At 40.7% G+C, this 19137-nt stretch overlaps 3 protein-coding genes across 3 annotated transcripts; 1 reads left to right on the top strand and 2 right to left on the bottom strand.

The window, feature by feature from the left end:
* Window positions 1-6526: 6526 nt before the first annotated feature.
* On the bottom strand, window positions 6527-7076 carry LOC6738924 (glycine-rich cell wall structural protein 1.0). The gene has a single exon (XM_002085683.4). It carries the CDS (start codon window positions 7016-7018, stop codon window positions 6722-6724), a length of 297 nt encoding a protein of 98 aa, XP_002085719.1. The 5' UTR covers window positions 7019-7076; the 3' UTR covers window positions 6527-6721.
* Window positions 7077-14611: 7535 nt separating this feature from the next.
* Window positions 14612-15340, bottom strand: LOC27208121. The gene is given in 1 exon segment (XM_016183743.3): window positions 14612-15340. A coding segment is annotated over 1 exon segment (297 nt). The 5' UTR covers window positions 15178-15340; the 3' UTR covers window positions 14612-14880.
* A 93-nt stretch (window positions 15341-15433) lies between these two features.
* LOC27207570 lies at window positions 15434-15837 on the top strand. The gene is made up of 2 exons (XM_016183255.3): window positions 15434-15565; window positions 15619-15837. The coding sequence occupies exons 1-2, from the start codon at window positions 15484-15486 to the stop codon at window positions 15786-15788; spliced, it is 252 nt and encodes an 83-aa protein (XP_016032757.1). The 5' UTR covers window positions 15434-15483; the 3' UTR covers window positions 15789-15837.
* Window positions 15838-19137: the final 3300 nt, after the last annotated feature.

The raw sequence follows: 19137 nt of genomic DNA, 5'->3' as shown, positions 1-19137 counted from the left end.
AACTGATGTGCCGTACGTGATTTGCTGAATGTATCCGGGATTAGCCATTGAGCCACATACCGCAAGTAACCGGAAATAAAACATTGGAGCTCTCGGGGGAATTTCATTACTTTAGTCTTGATAAAGCGAAAGGGTTTCAGGTCTTGCCAACTCAGAATATTAAATAATATTAGTGAAATTTTGTATATAACAAATAAAACCCTATATATAAACAAAAATTAAAAGAATGTTGGGCAATTAAATGTATTTTTGGTCTAAATCTCTTTTTGAATCTCTGCCCATATTATCACACTTAAGAGTGGTATTATCATTATTATCAAAGAATAAATTCTATCATCCGCAATATCAAATAAAGCGTTATTTGCAGCAATGTACCACTAACACTAAGCAAATTAAAATTTAAATAGTTAAACCATTAAGCCATATCCGAAGCCACACACACATGGGCAGAGTGCAACTTCCGCTTCCGTGGCCCAGGAGCAATTCCCAACTGAACCGGACTGCAGTCCGTCGGGGCTTACGGATTTTCTGACATCCCAGGACCGAGTGCAATGTCCTGTGTGCGATGTCCCGGCTTAAACACGCTTTATTCAATTAGCTGCATCCGGTTATTACCTGCATGGAAGCCAGCGAATTCCCCCACCCAGTCGCATTATCCCTTTGCGGGAACACAGGAATGTTCGTCCTGGAATGTTTATTTATGCGCATTTGTGCCATGCGTTCAGCTATTTCCAGATGAGCGCTCCGCTTGTGTGCAATATTACAAAATCATTTTCAAACCGCACTCGGAATCCCGAAAACCCCCGAGCCCAGAAGGGCTTGCAGTCCATAGTTTAGAGTTTAGGGAGTGCAAATTAAATTTCATGCTAAACTCAAAAGCACCAATTCCCCAATCTCCATGTTGGTTCGACTCATTAAAAGTTTGTCTGTGCGGCGTTTAGGAGTACCCATAAACAATATTTACTTGCATTTGTTGGCTTAATTTTGTGAGTTTTTGTATTTCCGTTCTTCTTTTTCTATTCTGCTTTTCAGAGTTTTCAATTTAGGGGCATTTCCACTTCAGTTTTTGGTGCTATGTTAATGCACTTAACAGCTCTGTTAAATTTGTATTCTATCAAGGCATACTTTTGGGCTGAACTGTCAATACCTCAACTTCAGCTGATGTTTTCCAAGGAAATATACCATTCGAATGGTATATGGTATATACGGGAATGCATTCCCAACGCTGCACAGTGGTTTCCATTGTATGGGGAAAGCGGCCAAAAATACTTATAGTTGAGGTAGACACTTGAAACTTAGCACAAAATGTTCTTATTTTTGTAGGAAAATTATATAAAAAAATCAGCCAGATCGGACCACTATATCATATAGCTGTCATATGAACGATCAGTTTGAAATTAAGTGTTTTCAATTATTTTGCAACGAAAACTTGGAATTCTACATAAGAAATTAGTGTACATATCCACGGCGAGCTTAGCGAAAATTGTATGCTATTCATATAGCTGCTATAGGAACAATCATTCGAAAATCGTGCTTTTGTTTGAAAAATCATTTTGTTGCAAACGATATTGGATGGAATTTTTTCATTCATTTAATAACAACAACCACAAAATAATTTTTTAGGTTATATACATTGATATACTTATATTTTAATTATTCAAAATTCAAAAAAATATATAATACATTCATATGTAAAAGGTGATATATAATTTAAAAAGATTGCTCAAGTAAATCAATGGCTGATTTTAAAAGCTTTGACTTTGACCAGTACGGGACTAGTACGGGACCGAGTACGGGACTGAGTACGTGACCAAGTACGGGACCGGTACTGGAGCGACTACGGGAATGAGTACGGGACCGAGCACGGGAGTGTATATGTACATACATATGTGTATATTACACTGAGTGTATATTATACACCGTATACTCACTTTATACATTAGATTTGGCAGAGTCATATACGGAAGCATATCGCTACATATGTACTCCCATAATGTTTAGGAATCCAATCATAGACATGGTAACCTTGGGCCTCTGGAGTGGGTGACACGTCCTGAGAAATGAACTGGAAAGTGAAATATAGGCATCAAGTGCAGCAGCACATGCGCTGGTTTCACATTCACCAGAAGGGCAAAAAGCTGATCAGCTATTTCCATACACGGGTCTATAAATGTCTTGGAGTATATTGGATCTTGGATAGAAGACTAATACTTTATAAATAAAAACCGATAGAAAATCACTACGTACTTTCGATGGCTACAAGTATGTCTTGGCTTCTTTCGAAGTTCGATTATATTAATTCGATCTGAAAATCTGCCTTGCACGTCTACGGCATAACGTCAATATTCAACCCTAATAAGATGGAGAGTGAATGATGCTCCTTGGCAGATGGAGACTACGGATGTCGAGAGAGATCTTAAGATCACAAAATCGGAAAAGCAATGATTTTGAGAGACTTTAAAAGAAGACAGAGTGTACACCAACCACACGATGTCCTGCCGAGATATTTATAACTGCTATGTTTATAGGAATTGAAATGCCAACTAAATTGATTCGATGTTTTTTGCATAGATTATCTGAAATTTCAATCACATAAACAATAATATTTTATTAGACTGAGTAACACATAATAAATATAGAATTATTGCTGTTCCGGTAAATTCTAAAATTTTGTAGAAAAGAATCATACTGGTATTATTGAAAAGAATAAATTCCCCCAATAAATAAATTGAATAACAATTTGCTTGTGGGTCGTGTCATATAAAAACATATTTATATGCGACGGCCACCCAAAAAAGCTTCATTAAATATATGCATATATCATGTAGGAAATCTCGTTGTAAGCTATTAAAGAAATATTTTGTTTTAAAGAGACGTCAGGCCGTCTGCGGTGCCATATACATATATTTATTGCATTTTTCATCTCGCCATCTCGTTTATTAAATCTGAAATAAAAAAGTGCATAATATATGCAACCTTTGTTGATTTATCTGTGACAAGCAATTTAATTCAGACCAGCTGAAATAGCTGGGTAAAAAAGCGGATCGGAAAGGGACTGCAACCATGAGGCACATGTTGCTAGCGTATCCTGTTACCACATCCTTTTCCAAACGACAATAATCACAGTAATGCGCCAGATAACAGTCAAAATATCGAGATAGAGAAAGAAAAATGCTCCGGGGACTTCAATGACAAATCCTGAAAGGAAATGCGAAAATAAAGTTGGCAATAAAGTTTATCCAGCCACGATGACAGACCAAGGAGGCAGCAAAGGGGAAAATAAGAAAAGTTGTTGGCCAACTAAGCTGTACTAACTGCTGCTGGTCTCCCAATCGCCACCCACAATTAGCGAAAGCAGCTTACTCAATAATTTAATAGAATTGATTATTATTTAAGTGCGGACAAGCCAATTTCAGGCCAAGGCAAAAAGGGCTGCGAAGTCCCAAAAGGGTCGCAAGATAAATGCCTGGCCATCGTGGGTCATGGGATTGCGAAGCTGTAGCTACATATATATATATTTATATATTTTTTTATGGCTGGAACTGAAGCTGGCTGTCTGTTTGTGGCGGCCCTGGCACAACGGATGCGAGAAATCAATTTAAAAACCATCGGCCAAAGGGAGTTCCTGGCTCAGTAACCGCCCACCGGACAATGTCGGCAATATAATACGTACGGGTATAAATATTTATAACGCCCCCTCCCTCCCATCGACTGCTTGTCTGCGAAGAATTCAATAAAAACATGTGCAATAAATAAAGGGCCAGCAAACTGTAAATACCCGGAACGTAGGCGTATACGCAATATGCGATCTTCTTCGATTCTTCAATTTCCAGCTGGGCATTCTGCATTTGCAATTCCGCAACACTACGCCCACCTATCAGAAATGAGTTCACACAATTAAGAAACGCATTTATCGCACACAACCCAGGCAAACACACACAACACACAAAATGGTGTTGGCTCTGAGAGGCGGAAAAAGTAATTCCGAGTGGGCGTGGCAGCCTGTTCAAGTTGCCAGCTCCTTAAAATTCGTGAGGCGTCGCCTGCAACTGTAAATTGCATTTATACGCAAGTCAAACAGCACTCAACCCAGCTGATGTTGCAGGAGGGAAGAATGCAAGGCGACACATCCGGTGCTCTGTTATTTTTCACCGTGCAACATTTGGCCCAAACCCATGTTCCCACCAAATTCTCCAGCCCTATTGAAGCTGCTGTGGCTAACGAGGCGACCGACCGACCAAAAACATTAGAACTGGAGTCATCAGTGCACTGGAATAAAACATTACACTCGTTTTCCCTCAAGACATGTCACTTCTATGTAAGTTTATATGTCTTTAAAGATCATCCTTAGAAACTATATACTATTGCAACAAAAAATATCAAGAGTGGGAGTTTGCAAAAAGAGTTTTTAATTTGTGCAGTATACTTTTACATACATACCTTGGAAGAGCACAATGAAGAATTGATAAGTTATCCATTCTTTAAAATTCATATACTTATTTTATTTTGCAGTGCTGCCCTGGTCAGGAGTTGAAAAATGCATTTGGCGTGGCCACACAGAAAAACTAGAGCCGGTCGCCGCAGGACGACGTCGGGTACATGTGTAAGGCCGATCCAGTCAGACAGCCAGCTAGCCAGCTGGGCAGTCGAATGGCAGAAGGAGTCTGCTCCGGATGCAGCAACATTTGTTTTGTCTCGGGCAAATGGCCAAAAGCCCAAGAAATGGTCAACAAACATGGCCAGGATGTGAATGAGCTGACCAAGCATCCTATCATTTATTTCCAAGAGCAGGGCAAAGTCAACAGCAAAACTCTGTGGCATAATTAGCAAAAGGACTTTGGGTTTCTTACTCCCATGCAGACACACAAAAATAATCATTCAAGCCATGGCACAAAAAATATCGCAACTGGACTTTCGCTTCCCATTCTTTTGGCCTAGGAAATGGTAGTGCAACTTAGGGTAGCCGGGACGAAATTTAATTATAGTTAAATAAAATTATTCATAAAAGAAGTGAAGCATTTGATATGATTAAAGTTTTTCAACAAGTTGCATAAAATATTTAAACGGTTTCTAAAACAAATACAACATACAAATCCAATCTATTCATCAAATCCAATACAGGCCAACTTTCATCTGCTGCTGACGGCTTACAGCACCAATCGATGGGTCTTATACACACAGCTTATTTCAACCATTGGTCACGATAATTGACGTATCCTTCAGGGTATACAATTCTTTGGACCACCCTGCGTATACGTGTTTTTATATGCTCGCTCCGCAAACCGAAATCGGACACGAGTCGCGCCCGAAATTCCTTGAGGATTGCGATAGGGCGAGATAGCGAGTAGACGGCGTGGCAAAGTCGATTATTTTCGTCTCGAGTGACAGCAAACAAGTCTCAAATTACGGAGTAGTTAACTGCCAAGGACGAAGGGCAGCGGGGATCTGGGTGGCTGGCCCTGAATGAATGAATAAAATGAATGGCTTATCTCTTGTTGACATTCGTCTGTGACAACATTGACCAGTTGACGACTAGCACACGCAAAGGCCACCACACATATCCCTGCCTTTGTGGATTCGCAATCTTCTTCCGTTCTTACACAGAAACTGATTTTACACACTGTCGTTCAATAACTTTATGTAAATGTGCACTCTAACAAAGTTCATTAAGAACCTTAAAAAAATTTTAAAAAAAATCAAAAATCCTTAGAGTAACTTACATGCCAGATTATTACTATTACGAATATCTCATATTTGATATCTGAATATGTTTTCAAACTAAAGCATTTTTGTAATTTTCTGTCAGTGCCGAAGAAAGAAAAAACTTCTCGTAGCTGACTCAGCATCCGAACACCAAAGGGACTTTTCTTCGCCTGGCCAGCCTCATAATTTGTGTGCATCTGTGGTGTGGGGTTGGTTTTTGGCTTGGGGTTGGGTTCGTGTTTATTGTGCAATAAGCTGCTCTCACTTCCCGTCTCGTTCCTGCGTCCTGCGTCCTGTGTCTTTCTCCACCTTTTGCCCACTTTGTGTGTGTGCGTAAATCCGCTTTTAATGAAAAGAAAACCCATCCGAGTTTTATGTGCTGGCTCCTTCGGAACACACACATGAATACAAAGTCGTTATAGAAGAGTTCCCGTCGGTTAAGGAAGGGGCATCTTGGCCATAACAAAAGGGCAACAGTTAATGCCGAACCAACTAAATAAATCTTGTTTTATTTTCCGAGGCATGTGAAGCAGGAAACAGCTGTGAGCTGCCCAGACCATCCTCTTTCAGTGCTTTTACCCTCTTTTTTCCCTGAGCCTTTCCCCTGGCAATCTTTAGAAATCCCTCGAAATCACTAAATAATCGAATTGCTCGAGTTTCTCCACGAAATTATCGCATAAACAAGTCAATTTGTGCAGCTTTATGCAGGTTCTCTTGAGTGGCACGCCAAAGTCCCGAAAATGGATTTTATTTGCAGCAGGAAGCTAAGGTTGCGAGTACTTGTGAGATTCAGTGTGGACCACCCCCAGTAAAATATGTTGGCTTTTTGTATTGCAGGAAAATAGGTTTATTTTTAAATTAAACAAGGAAGTAATGAAAACACATCGTTAAAACAATTGAGTATAGAAAAGAGGCGAGACAGGTTTTGTTTTTAGTAGGACAACGTCGCCAAAAAAATCATTTTGTATCGGGTGGTTGCTGGAGTATTCTCTGTGGTTCGCTTGGGGATCTTTGGTATTTACCAGCCGCCGCCTCCATGCTTTCCACCACCTCCACCGCCACCACCGCCGCCGCCGTGCTTGCCACCGCCGCCGTTTCCACCGCCATGCTTGCCACCTCCTCCGCCACCACCTCCATGCTTGCCACCTCCTCCGCCACCGCCGCCCTTTTGCCAGCCTCCTTGGCCACCACCTCCTCCTCCGCCATTCTTCAGCCAACTTCCACCTCCGCCACCTCCGCCACCACCGCCTCCGCCGGCGGACACAAAGGCAAAGATCACTCCGATGAGGAGAACGGCAAGTAGAGCGAAGCGCATGATGAACTGGATATCCGTAGCTGGTAGTGACTTCCAAGTAACTGATGCCTTAAACCCAACCGAAGCCCAGCTTATATAGTAACTAGGTTGGGTTTAGCCAAGTCATGTTGCAGCCATGGCAGAGGAACAGATGATCTTGATCTTGAGCTTGCAACCCACAAGCGAACTAGATAGACTAAAATACCATTAATCATGTCATATGCAGCGGGTGTTAACAGTCTCATTTAGTCTGCATTTGTTGGCACAGAACTTGTTTGCGAATTACAAAGTATTTTGCAAAAGGTAAAAAAGAACTTGCACATATTGAGGAAGACAGAAAATTAAGCTTTACAATCACTAAAACAATTAGAACGTTAATGCTTGCTACGTTAAATTGACCTTAAAATCCGAAGTATAAGTGTGTAATAATCATTAATCAACTTAAAAAAATGGATTTAATTAAAAGGGTATACTAGATTCGTTGAGAAATGTGTAACAGGCGGAAGAAAGCGTTTCCGAAACTAAAGAGAAAATTCTTGATCAGGATACGGATGGACTTGTCCGTCTGTCCATATGAACAAAGTGATCTTGGGAACGAAAAAATAACGTTGAGATTCAGCGAGATTCTAGTTTGCAAGTCGGTGCCTTTCCCACAAAGATATTTTGATGTTTTTATACGCGGTACTCGTAGACTAAAAGGGTATACTAGATTCGTTGAAAAGTATGTAACAGACAGAAGGAAGCGTTGCCGACTATATAAAGTATATATATTCTTGATCAGAATCAAAAGTCGATCTATCCATGTCCCTCTGTCCGTATCTATCCTATCGTCGAGATCTATCCTATAGTCTGCTATAGATCTCGACGTTGATACGATTCTCTCTGTTTATATGTTTAAATTTTGAAAATCTTGAAATGTGCAACCCGGCTCAAACATATCTTCAAATTGACACCTTAGCCCCATAATTTAATTAATTTAACCTTTTATTTGCATTCTTTATATTTTTACTTTCTATGTTGGAGTACTACATTTAAAGCAATTTTCACTTTTAATTTTCGGCAACTTTCGCTGTGATTTATGCGGCCTTTCATCGTGGGCTCCTCCACGTCTGCTCCATTTGCCTTTGACCCAGAAAGTGAAAACCAAAAAGGCGAGCAGCGCATCCTGCAGCTTTGGAGCGTTTGTTTTGGCCAGAAGTCAGCGAGCCTTTCAATTGAGCAGCTGGCCCACAGTGGATTTTTACTTCCGCCCAGTTCCCAACTTTATTCCCACGACTTTCAGCATTATCAGCTGCAGTGCAGAATCTGATTTATGGGCGGCAACTGCGGCTAGTATGCCGGCCATTCAAATGAGTTTTGACGTGGTTGTAATAAATTGTCGGTCAACCGCGTGCCTTGGTCCCTTCCACTTCTACTGACCACTAACGGAAACTCCAGCTCTCAAATTTATATTTTTCACAACTTTCCATAAAAGGCAGCTTGGATAAGCGGGGCAAACTTCACCTATGAAATGCAAATAAAGTAGCAAAAATAAGAATGAGATTTGTATGTTAAGCCAACTACTTTCTTTTAGCACTTTCTTGGGAAAATTATACACTCAAAATAAAATTAAAAATGTTTCCCTTGGAAACAGTGTTATTAAAGAAGGCCATTTAAGTATTGTTTAATTAGCTTAGCGGTTGATCTGGCCCGCATTAATTACACGCCACGTTTCAGCATGTGTGCACAAATTAAAAATCCTCTGGTCATTAGCCCAGGTCCTGGACAAGGTCCTAAGGCCTAAGCAAACAGGTTGATTAGCAACTTGTACAAAAAAGTTGAGACCGCAGCAGAAAGCATGTTTGCCTTTCTAGCAGCAAATGTGACTAAAAGGGAAGGAAAGAGCCCTTTAGGAACCAGGAAGCAGGAACTGGATAAATGTGGAAATAGTAATTTGCATAAAAAGGTTAGAGCATTAAACGTATCCCAATTTTCAGGGACAGCAACTCCTGGATGCTGACTAGCAGTTGGTCGTTAAGTGCGCTCGCAAATGACAAACTAGTCAACAGGACGACACCGGCAAGTATCCTTTGTCTGCTGAGTCAACTGAAAAAGAATTTCACTTAAATTTTTGGCACACTCTCTCTCTTTTTGCTTTCCCCTGAAATCCTCTTTCCCTTCTTCGCAGTTATTCAAAAGTTAAATCACAAAGTTTTGCTGGCCAAAAAACAATTCGCGCGCATTTAACCTGAACGAAACAAAAAGTTGTTTCAGCCAGAACGGGGAAAAATGGAAAATGGAAAAATGAAGAATGGCGATGGCAAACGGAGAAAGAAGTGGAAAGGGAGTGGATTCGACTTCAAAATATTTTGCAACATTTCTATTTCGCAAAGTTTTCCCATTGTGGTTGCAGTTTTGCAGTCTGCCACTGACATGGATCCCCTTTAACGAAGAACCACCCCTAAATGAGATGCTGCTCCAAGCCCAGGACATGGCTCTAATTAGTAGGAGGGCCAGAGACAATCCATGCTCATAAAAGTCAACGGAGCTTGTCAAATGCAATTTATGTGTGTGGCTGCCACAGCATATATGACTTGAACTGTAGAACTCCGAGTGCTCAGTACAAATGCTCAAAAGGCATAAATAACTGGTTGAACTGTGGGTGAAGTTGGAGGGTGGGTAGTGGCCCAAGTTTGTCACTTTGACAGTTGCAAATCCTGGCGAGACATCCTGTGGGTGTGCAGCCTCGACAATTAAATTGTAATTCGATGCATTGACGGTTGTTGGTTGGGAAAACCACAATTGGCACGACAGCTGCTCCCTGTCAGTTAATCAGCTTTAATCGACACCTGAGGCCGGTTAAACCTCGCCCACAAAACGGAGTCTCAAAATAATAAGCATAATAATCATGGCAACAGCTCAGAGTATGCTAATGCCACCCCAAACAGAAATTAAATTTCCATTAGCCTTTACAACGCCGAGGAGGCCAATGCTCGCCCAAAATAAAAGCACCTCCACTTATATATTTATTTGCATATATATCTGTAATATATAAGCCAAACTGCTTACACGTGACGCACACAAATACACTGAGCCACGCGCTCTCCAGCTTTACAGGGAATGCAAAAGCCTCCTCAAGGTCACTGCTGTGTCAGTCTGTATTGAGCATGTGTATGTTTGTGTGTGTGTAAATTTGTGCCCATAACACAGATGTTTGGTGGAACGCCCCCAGTGCTTGGGGGTCACAGCCCCTCGACGACGTGCGACCAACGCCTAAAAAAGCCCCCTGAATGCCATTCCCAAGCTGAGTTCTCAAGCTCCGAGTTTTTGGCCCCTTATGCATTGCGGAGGCTGGCAAATATTTATTTTGGTTTATCAATCATACGCACCGTGAGCCAAATACTGGGAACAGCTGCGAGCGCAGAGAGTGAGGACAGTGCACGGCACTGCGCAGAATCGCCAACTTGCAGGAAAGCACGTGGTTAATAACAGCGTTCTGTTAGCCATGGCTTATTCGGGGGGCCAAGGCTAAGGCTGGTCCTGCAGGGTCCTTGTTTGGCCGAATGCGGCCAGAATGCGCACAATGGGTCGAAAAGTTCGTTGGTGACAAGGAAATGCTTTTCGGAAACTTCAAGCCGAGAGTTTGCTCGATTTCAATGCACTTCTGTTGTTGCTGGTGTGCGAACTTAATCGGATGGCCAATGTCCAAAAGAGGGCTTAGGGCCAATGTTCCACATCGTATGCAAACACCCACTTACATACACGAACATGCTGCACTGGCTTGGCCATCAATGGAGTCAAGTCGAGTTCAAAATTCTTGTCTCTGACCCAAAAGATGTCTGCAAGTTGTAAAGTTTCTATTGCTTTTGATGGGTTGTGCTCGGGGCCATAAAAGAAGGCGATTGGTCAGCAGACAGCTGAAACAAGATGATATATCGCTTATTTTGGTATTAGTAATGATATTGGCCAGGGATATTCGCCTGGTTGATTGCCCTGCAGTCAAGCCCACGCCAATTACATGGCCAGCTGTTTTTGTTGTCCCATCGTCTAGCCGAAGATTGCCTCAAATTCGCCTGTGTAGACCCGGCCTTGACCTCCAGCCACCTTTGACCTGCAAACTGGGCGTTGTCTGGGCGGAATATTTGCCAGTTGACTGACTGTTTGCCCACCTGTCTGGCTGTAGATGACATTTTTCACAGTGCAGACTGCTTAACGGCCCATTACGAAAGGCTCAACAAATTGGTGCAAATTTAGCTTGGCAGGTTATTTGCTTTGGTTAAATCTACTTTTTTTGGCAATATTAACTATGGTTTACTTATTTATTTATTTATGTATTAAAAACTTGGAACAATTTGTAACTCATACATTGATTAACATTACCACATTGTGATAAATTGTATTTTGAAATTGTATAAAGTTAATGTATTCCTGCGTTGATCCTATTCACTAGTAAATATTTTGGTAAGACTTTTATATGCAAAATAATAATTTAAGCTTTCAAAAATTGCTGCCAATGAAACGCAAAGTGTGGAACGCGAATACTCGAGCCATTCTTAAGATTGTTCTTAAGTTTCTGGCACAAGTCGTTTTCCCAAGGTAAACACATTTTGAAATTGCCACAGAGCGCGGCTTCAAATTAAAAGTTAAATAAGCACAGCTGGCAAAAGGCGGAGTGGAAAATGGGGAGGGGGGGAGGTGGAATACGAGCTGCGTTTAATGAAAAGCAATTAATCGCTTTATGTTAAACACACACTGAATCTGTAGGCGAAGTGGGCGGGCGGGTGAGTGGGAGCCCGGCTGCTGTGCAAACAGATAAAAGCGCAAAACTGTTGACATTGCCAAGAGCTCGAATAATAACAAAAATAATAACAAAATGTCGCTTTGTTGTCGTGTGCTTGTCAAACAGAATTTCCAACAGCTCGTTCGCCAGCATATATGTTTTTTTTTCAATCAGCATACCCAGGAGAGTGCAATTATTCACTGAAATTAATCGCTTTTCATAATCAGATTTGCGATTCGAAAAGTGACAAAAGCACTGACTTATATCTCCATTTAAAACTCTTTCCCGCCGCTCGTCTGATTCGGTGACATTTACGCAAAAAGTTGATGAATGTCACGAACGAAAACCCAAAAGTTGGCATCAAGTCAAAGGCAAAAGTCGCAAGGACAAAGTTTCGCAAGCCATAAATAATACATATAACAAGGACAACAACGGCGCGTACAAACAACATTGCAGACAGCGCGTAATTTTAATTATTATGAACTCCAAAATGCGCCAAATTAGAGATTCATTGGGCCCGACAGGGGGGCGGGGTCACAGCCAATTAGGAGGGAGGGGCCGAGAATCACAAATGCCAAAACTTTTCCCCTCGCAATGAACTTTTGCAACAGTTCATTTGTGTCAGTACGTTGTCTCATTTTCATACTTTTCTACATGTGTAGCACAGCTGAGGTCAAGGATATTGGATCAACATAATGCCAAATTAAATAACTTGAATATCTTTTTCGGTTTCCTAGCTACATATATCAATTAAACAATAACCAAAACTAACGATATGCAATGCTTTTTAAGAGCCTTTTTCTATATTATATTATTTATTATATAATACATTATATTATTTTATTAGAAGAATACTTTTGGCAAGATAGATTTTATTTTGGTGAGGTTTTATTTGGACATTGGTAAATTACGACTAATATCCAAATGAATGTTTACTTACTTTATAATTTATTTATAGTTGCCAGTAAATTTTAAGCCTGTCAGTGCTATTAACCTGACCCGGACTGTAACAGAGCTGCGCCTTCAGATGCTAGAGTTCTATTCCAAGCCAGGCGCTCGAAAGCAGGCAACAGAAATTCAAGCTTCCTGCTTTCTGCGCCGGCAAGTAGGCAATGTTAATTGCAGGCCGCGCAATTCACCCACGCCACTATGGTGTGTGTGAGCTGTGTGCTCAATATCAAATTCATGTAAATTTAATTACGCATGCCTGCGTCTTGTTTAGATATGTATGTAGAGGCAGGGAGGCAGGGGCGCCACAATCTTGTAGCTGATGTTTACGCATATTTGATTTCACTCGCAGACACACATGGCCAAAACAGTGCCGCCTAATTAAATTGTTTATTTCGCTCAGCAGAACTACTTAACAGCTGAAGGATTATGCAAAGGTGGGCGTGGCCGGGGGCGGAACGAATTGAAGTTGCAGCAGCATCAAAGTTGCATGTTAATTTCCAACAGTGTTCCGTCATTAGTGAACTTTCAATAGCGAAACTACTATTAAATTGCAAATTTCGGAGTTCGCTGCGTTTAAGCCGAGAATTTTCCGGTTTCAGACTTGGCCTTAACTTTTAATACATCGCAAATTGCTTGCAATTAACGGCACACGGCAATTTTTGCCCTTGTATGTGTCTTGCATTTTGTTCGGAAATCGTAAAAGTAATTTGAAAACTTTTCCCCAGGATTTTTCCAAAACGAAAAGGGGGCGAAAAAAATAAGGCCAAACGCAAACTTTATGCAAAGTTTCCGGCAAAGTGTTGCCAGCTAAACAAACTGCAGACGAGAGCCACGCCTCCCACGCCCCTTTGCAAATCCTCCAAGATTTTACCTTTGTTTATTGTCAGCAGCGAAAAAAGTTGGAACTCCACTCCCGTTGCAACTTTTGCGAAAGGCAAATGAAATGGAATTCGGGAAAATATGGATTTGCTGCATGGTATTTCAATACAATGCATATATATGTACATATATCTGTGGGTAGAAGTTGGCCTTTAAGATGTTGGTATAAATTGCTGCAGACGTTTTAATTTCGTCTTGTTTTCCTTTCGAAAGCAACTCATACATATAAATATATATATATTCGGATTCCCCTTTTGTCTACCCCAAAGTCGCGAAAGTTAACGCATAAACCAAGCCAGGAGCCGTGGTGGCTCTTTGGTTCTCCAGTGCTCCTGTTCCTTGCTCTTGGCTCTTGGCTCTTCTGGAGTTGGCAGCCGGCAACCCTTCACTTGCTTTTAGTTTCAAAATGAAGCGATGGAAGCCAAAACTCGTTATCGTTTAATTCAGGCGAACGGCGAGCAGAAGAATCAGTGGAAATGAATCCCGTCGAGTCGAACTATTGGCAGCTGACTTGAATTTTTTCTTTTCCCGTACCTTTCCGAACTTTCTTTATATTTTCTGTACTTGAAAAATGTTAACATTTACGCAAATCGTCAAAAATGGTAGTGAAATGAATTAAGTTCAAGTAAACTAAATTCTTTATATTTTATTTGATGATTAAGATTAGATATACATATGTGTTTCCATGGACGTAGCGTTGGAGAATAAAAATAATGGTAAGTGTTACCTCATAAACATATGTAAATAATAGAAATAATACTAAGCTTCTCAATAAATGAACTTTAACGTTTAAAAAGACTATAGGCAATCTTTTTTCTCAGTGTAACTGATGAACCTTCGTCTTGTTGTCTCAGTAATGCAACTGACAGCAGCGATGGATGATGGGATATGGGAGGCGGTGAAACGGATAGCAACTGCTTTTTGACGTCTGACAGGCTGCTCCTCAATCTCAAGCGCCCGAAAAACCCAAACCCTACACAAAACCCGAACCGAAACCCAAACCCAAACCCATTTCCGATTTCCCATTTGTCGTCTTTCACTTCTCCCCAGCTCGATGCGCTTTTGTTGCAACTTTCGAGCGAATATTTGCATAATGCAGCTTGATTGATGTTTGAATTGGGAGGGGCAGCAGGGGACTTCCAGCTATTGGTAATGAAAAGCGGGCTGAGACTGAGCACCCAAGTGCTGGCCAGGATCGGGGGGAGCCGCAGAGTCAGTTGAAGCCCGACCAGATGACGACAATGACAACAATTCACAAACTTGTAAACACATCACCAGGCGCCTCCATATTTGCTCAGCACGGCGAGGAATACTTTGGCTTGGAATCCTGGCGAGGATGCTGAGTGTTGGGGCAAAAACACCGACATCGGCTTCGACATCCACATCGCCATCAAATGGCAGCCGTAAGTAGCACAAGGCAACACCGCAGCAACATTTGTTGCCGCCGTTGAGTGCAAATAGTTTTGGGTTTTTGCTGCTGCTCCAGATGCTCCTTCGCCGTTGCCTTCGTCACTTCCTCGTACTTCCGGTGCTGGTCTGGACCTGGTTTATTGTGAATTCCCACCCATCCAAACAAGCAGCTGGCATCCATCCAGAGCAGTTGGAAGAGCTAAAAGGGCCGGGCTTAGCAGTTGGCAGTGGGTTTCCTTTGTTTACCAGGACTGGCAAACAGCATTTTTCTTTGTATTCCATTCGCACTTGCTCAGAAAGTAAACTGTGCAGGAATCCAATAAATTGCACAACAAATCGAAGGGCATATAAATTATGAAGCTCTGGAAAATGCCTTGCATAAGCTGGCACATTCAACCAGAACGAAGTCTGTTACATTTGCACCGCTTCGGTAATTAAGAAATTCAGTAGTTTCGAGAATATACTATCATCATTTTGTCCCCTCACTATGATGACAAAGGTCGTGTTGATTTGCTTACTAGCGACACTTAGCATCGGATTTGTACAGGGTCACTTATACAAGCCACTTCGTAAGCATGTACTCTTAATTCTTGTCAATTCATAATTATATAAATCTTTTCAGTTTGTGAGGAAACGAATGCTAATATAACCAGATCTTCGCTTCTTGCACAATGTGTGAATCAGGACGAATGTTTCATAAACAGACCAGTAGGTCTATGCCCCAAATTTGAAGTTTGCTGCGTAAAAAAACAAGATTTTAACATTGACGAGGTTGAATATATGGAATATTAATTTAACTGGAAGGTATTAAACCTGGAATAAAGCTTACTTGGAAATGCTATTACTTTTTGGGATGAAGTACGTCTGCATCAAAAATAGTTTTTTGAGAAGCACTTGACTCACTACTGTTAGTGTATATTACCATCTCCAGGCCAGAAATCCGTGATCGTAGAATTCCCTAAGGCTTCCTCATTGACTTGGAATCAAAGGACCCCGCCACTCCCTCCTCCCCTTTGGCGTTCCGGCAGCTTATTAAATGCAACCGAGCGAGACATCAAAAGCTCCTCCGACCACAGCCAAAATGAGTGGAGAAATTGCGGGCTGCCAGAAGGAGGATGTGGAGGAGAAGGAGGAGGAATGGAGCCTCCATTCCCTGCTGATGTTTATTAAATAGTTGCACGACGTCGTGTGTTGGACATGCCCATTTTGCACTTGCAGCTGGAAAGTTGGAACTGGGTGGCTGGTGGTTACGTCATGGCTTAGTGCATTCCTGCAATTCATGCAATATTTCAATTTTGCATTCACCATTTGCGACGACAGCAAAGTGTTATGGTCCACCCAGAACACTTCATCGGCCGTAGGGTTTGGTTTGGGGAATTGCAAAGCGGGAGTCTGGCAGCCATGGCAACCTTTGAACCGAAATTAAAACCAAACAAATGTCACACCAGCAGCGCTTCTCCCGGGTTTTCCCACTCAGCTTTCCCTCAGGCAATCCCGCCCCATGGAAAACACTCATTCGCCCTGTTGACTTAATGCAGAAATTGCAAATTTCGCGCTACAGGACCTGCTGCGTAGGCAGCCAATTCGAAGTCAGTAAACTTATTTTTACCCAGCATTTATATGCAAGTCAAGGGTGTTGGCATTAAATTGTAAGCCGACAGCCTCCGCCGGAAATGGATGTTGTTTTCGCTCGAGCAATTTATTGGCATAAATTAAATATAGCTGTAAGAAAAGAGGCAAATTTATTCCAGGCGTATATATGTAGACTATGTAGCATAATGGTATTTGATAAATTTGGATTAAAGTCGACTTATTAATATTTTTTAAATAAAAGACCAAGGAGTTTTATTGGCAAAAAAAAAAAAAAATAATATAAAAAGATCTAAACATTTTTGAAAATTGAGGACGCGGACGTTTGGGCGGTTACAGCGTTTTAGTGGGCGGTGTTCATTCTTACTTTTCTAGATATATGTAGATTGACCTTGCTAATCATCCGTATCTGGAATATATAACCTTTATAGGGTTATATATTGTATATCAAAGACAGTCATTCCAGAAAAAGTTTACAACTTGACTCCAGCATTATTAGCATAAATTGCATTAAATATCTAACGGCTTGTGGGATTCTTTTAAGGGAAAGTAAGATTCGGTTTGTAGAACCACGGTAACACCTTTGTAATATTTTCACTAACTCAAAAAAACTTTTTACCAGTAAGTTTAAGTATATATACCTATTTTCACTAACCCAAATTTTATTAGAGCTCGGTTTGAGGGAAGTGTTTTCCCAAAGGCAATACATAAAAAAGGTTCCTCGGGCGGACTTCGACATAGGTATTGATATATATGTGAACTAGAACAAGAGGCTTGGTAGATTTTTTAAATATGTAAATAATACATACACAAATGCACAAATACTAATGTTTTACCTATTCTAATCTTTGTATATATGTGACCAACTTTTTAGATTCAGTTCGTACATAAGAAATAAATCTGTTTTATATTTTTGCAAGCCCAATGTTTATTTGTAAATTCGATTTCAGTTTGTATTTACGTTAAGTTTTGAAGTCGCCAACCAAAAAAAACTAGTATATAAACACATTTAGTTCTGGGCCCTTAATAAAATGCCTTGTTTTTCCTACGTCGCTCCCACTTTTCTCATCGTAGTGTTTACTGTTTGCCTTGTGCATAATTTTGTATGTCTGCCGGGGCTTTTCTTGAGTTTTCCGCATTTTCTCCGGCGCCTTCGCTGAAAACACATTAACGGAACTCACTTTCGCATAATGAAATTTTGGAACCCGTAGAGCGAGTCGTAAATTTATGATGCCTTGCCACGTGAAACAGGCCACAAAGGCCAAAAATCATTTTTCATTCCGGAGCAAACATTAAAATTGTTTACTTGGCGGCTGTTAATTATGGTGTAGGCTATTAACTAAACGCACCCCAAGGACACAGGACGTTGGCTAATAGGTGCTCCCATAGCCGAGTGTCCTTCGAATGTGCGCCTGACTTGGGGCCCAATTGCATGTGACACTTTTGGCGCAACAATTCCTGCCACAAATTGCTGCAGTTTCGAGTCAACATTTGCAAAGCGTTTTCATCGGTATGGTGTACTGGGGAACTACTAACCGCTCCCATTCCGTTGCCCATCTGGCGCCATTTACAAGTCGCATTAATCAATTTCCCCGGCGCATGTCAGCAGCAGCAGCCTCGAAATATGGCCCTTCCCCTCCCAAGCTCGGAATAGATTCCGCCAGGCCAAGCGAAACCGAAAGTTGAAAGCTGCTTTATGGGCGAGATTTCGGTTTCCATTGTGTACAGGCTTATACACTAAAAATAAAATGAATTACCAGGATCAAGAAAGAAAGCTAGCATTTCAAGGATAAAGCTGTTATACCCTTGCAGTAATAAGGTATTTATAACAACTGATTTATACCCAATAGAAACATGATGCAAAAAAACGATACTATGATTTAATTACTATTATTTACAATTAACTTTCGAACTGTTCCCGTGCCACCTATATGATAATATGAATTATATATTGGCAAAATTAAATTTTCTTTCATTCATATTTCAATTACTCCCACGGCAGCTATATAGTATAGTTGTCCAAACTGGTCCGTTCCGATGTAGATACTACCTTTAGGAGGAAAAAGACTTTAAAAAAGGTGTATACACACAACTTTAAAACTTCTAAATTAAATGAAATGTATTGTGTGCATGAGATACAAATTAGTAAAATATACTATCATTATAAAATTATACATTAAAAGAACATTTTTGAGAACAATATATATCCGCGAACACCGACATTTATATAGAAATATGAATTTAAAGTAAAATACTCTGCAACATTAAGCACTTGTATGTATCTTCTTAAAATACGTATAACATATAATAAATTATGTAATAAATTAAGAAAGTTTAACCTACCCTTTTTTATTTTGCGAAAAGACAATCTAATAATTTGTAATTATAAAAAAGAAATGTTTCTCTATGTGTTGTTGGTAAATTATAACAACTCCTAAAGCTTGGGGCTCAGAACTGGTGTGGTGCATTTTTGGTCTGGAGCCAGTTAAAACTTAATTAAAACCATAACAAAACAACATCCATATATAAAAAAGGAAATAGAGGCTGCAAA

This window comes from Drosophila simulans, chromosome 3L, assembly GCF_016746395.2.
Source record: "Drosophila simulans strain w501 chromosome 3L, Prin_Dsim_3.1, whole genome shotgun sequence".
Lineage (NCBI taxonomy): Eukaryota > Metazoa > Arthropoda > Insecta > Diptera > Drosophilidae > Drosophila > Drosophila simulans.
The sequence above is the reverse complement of the archived record's forward strand: the minus strand, read 5'-3'. Positions and strand labels throughout refer to the sequence as shown.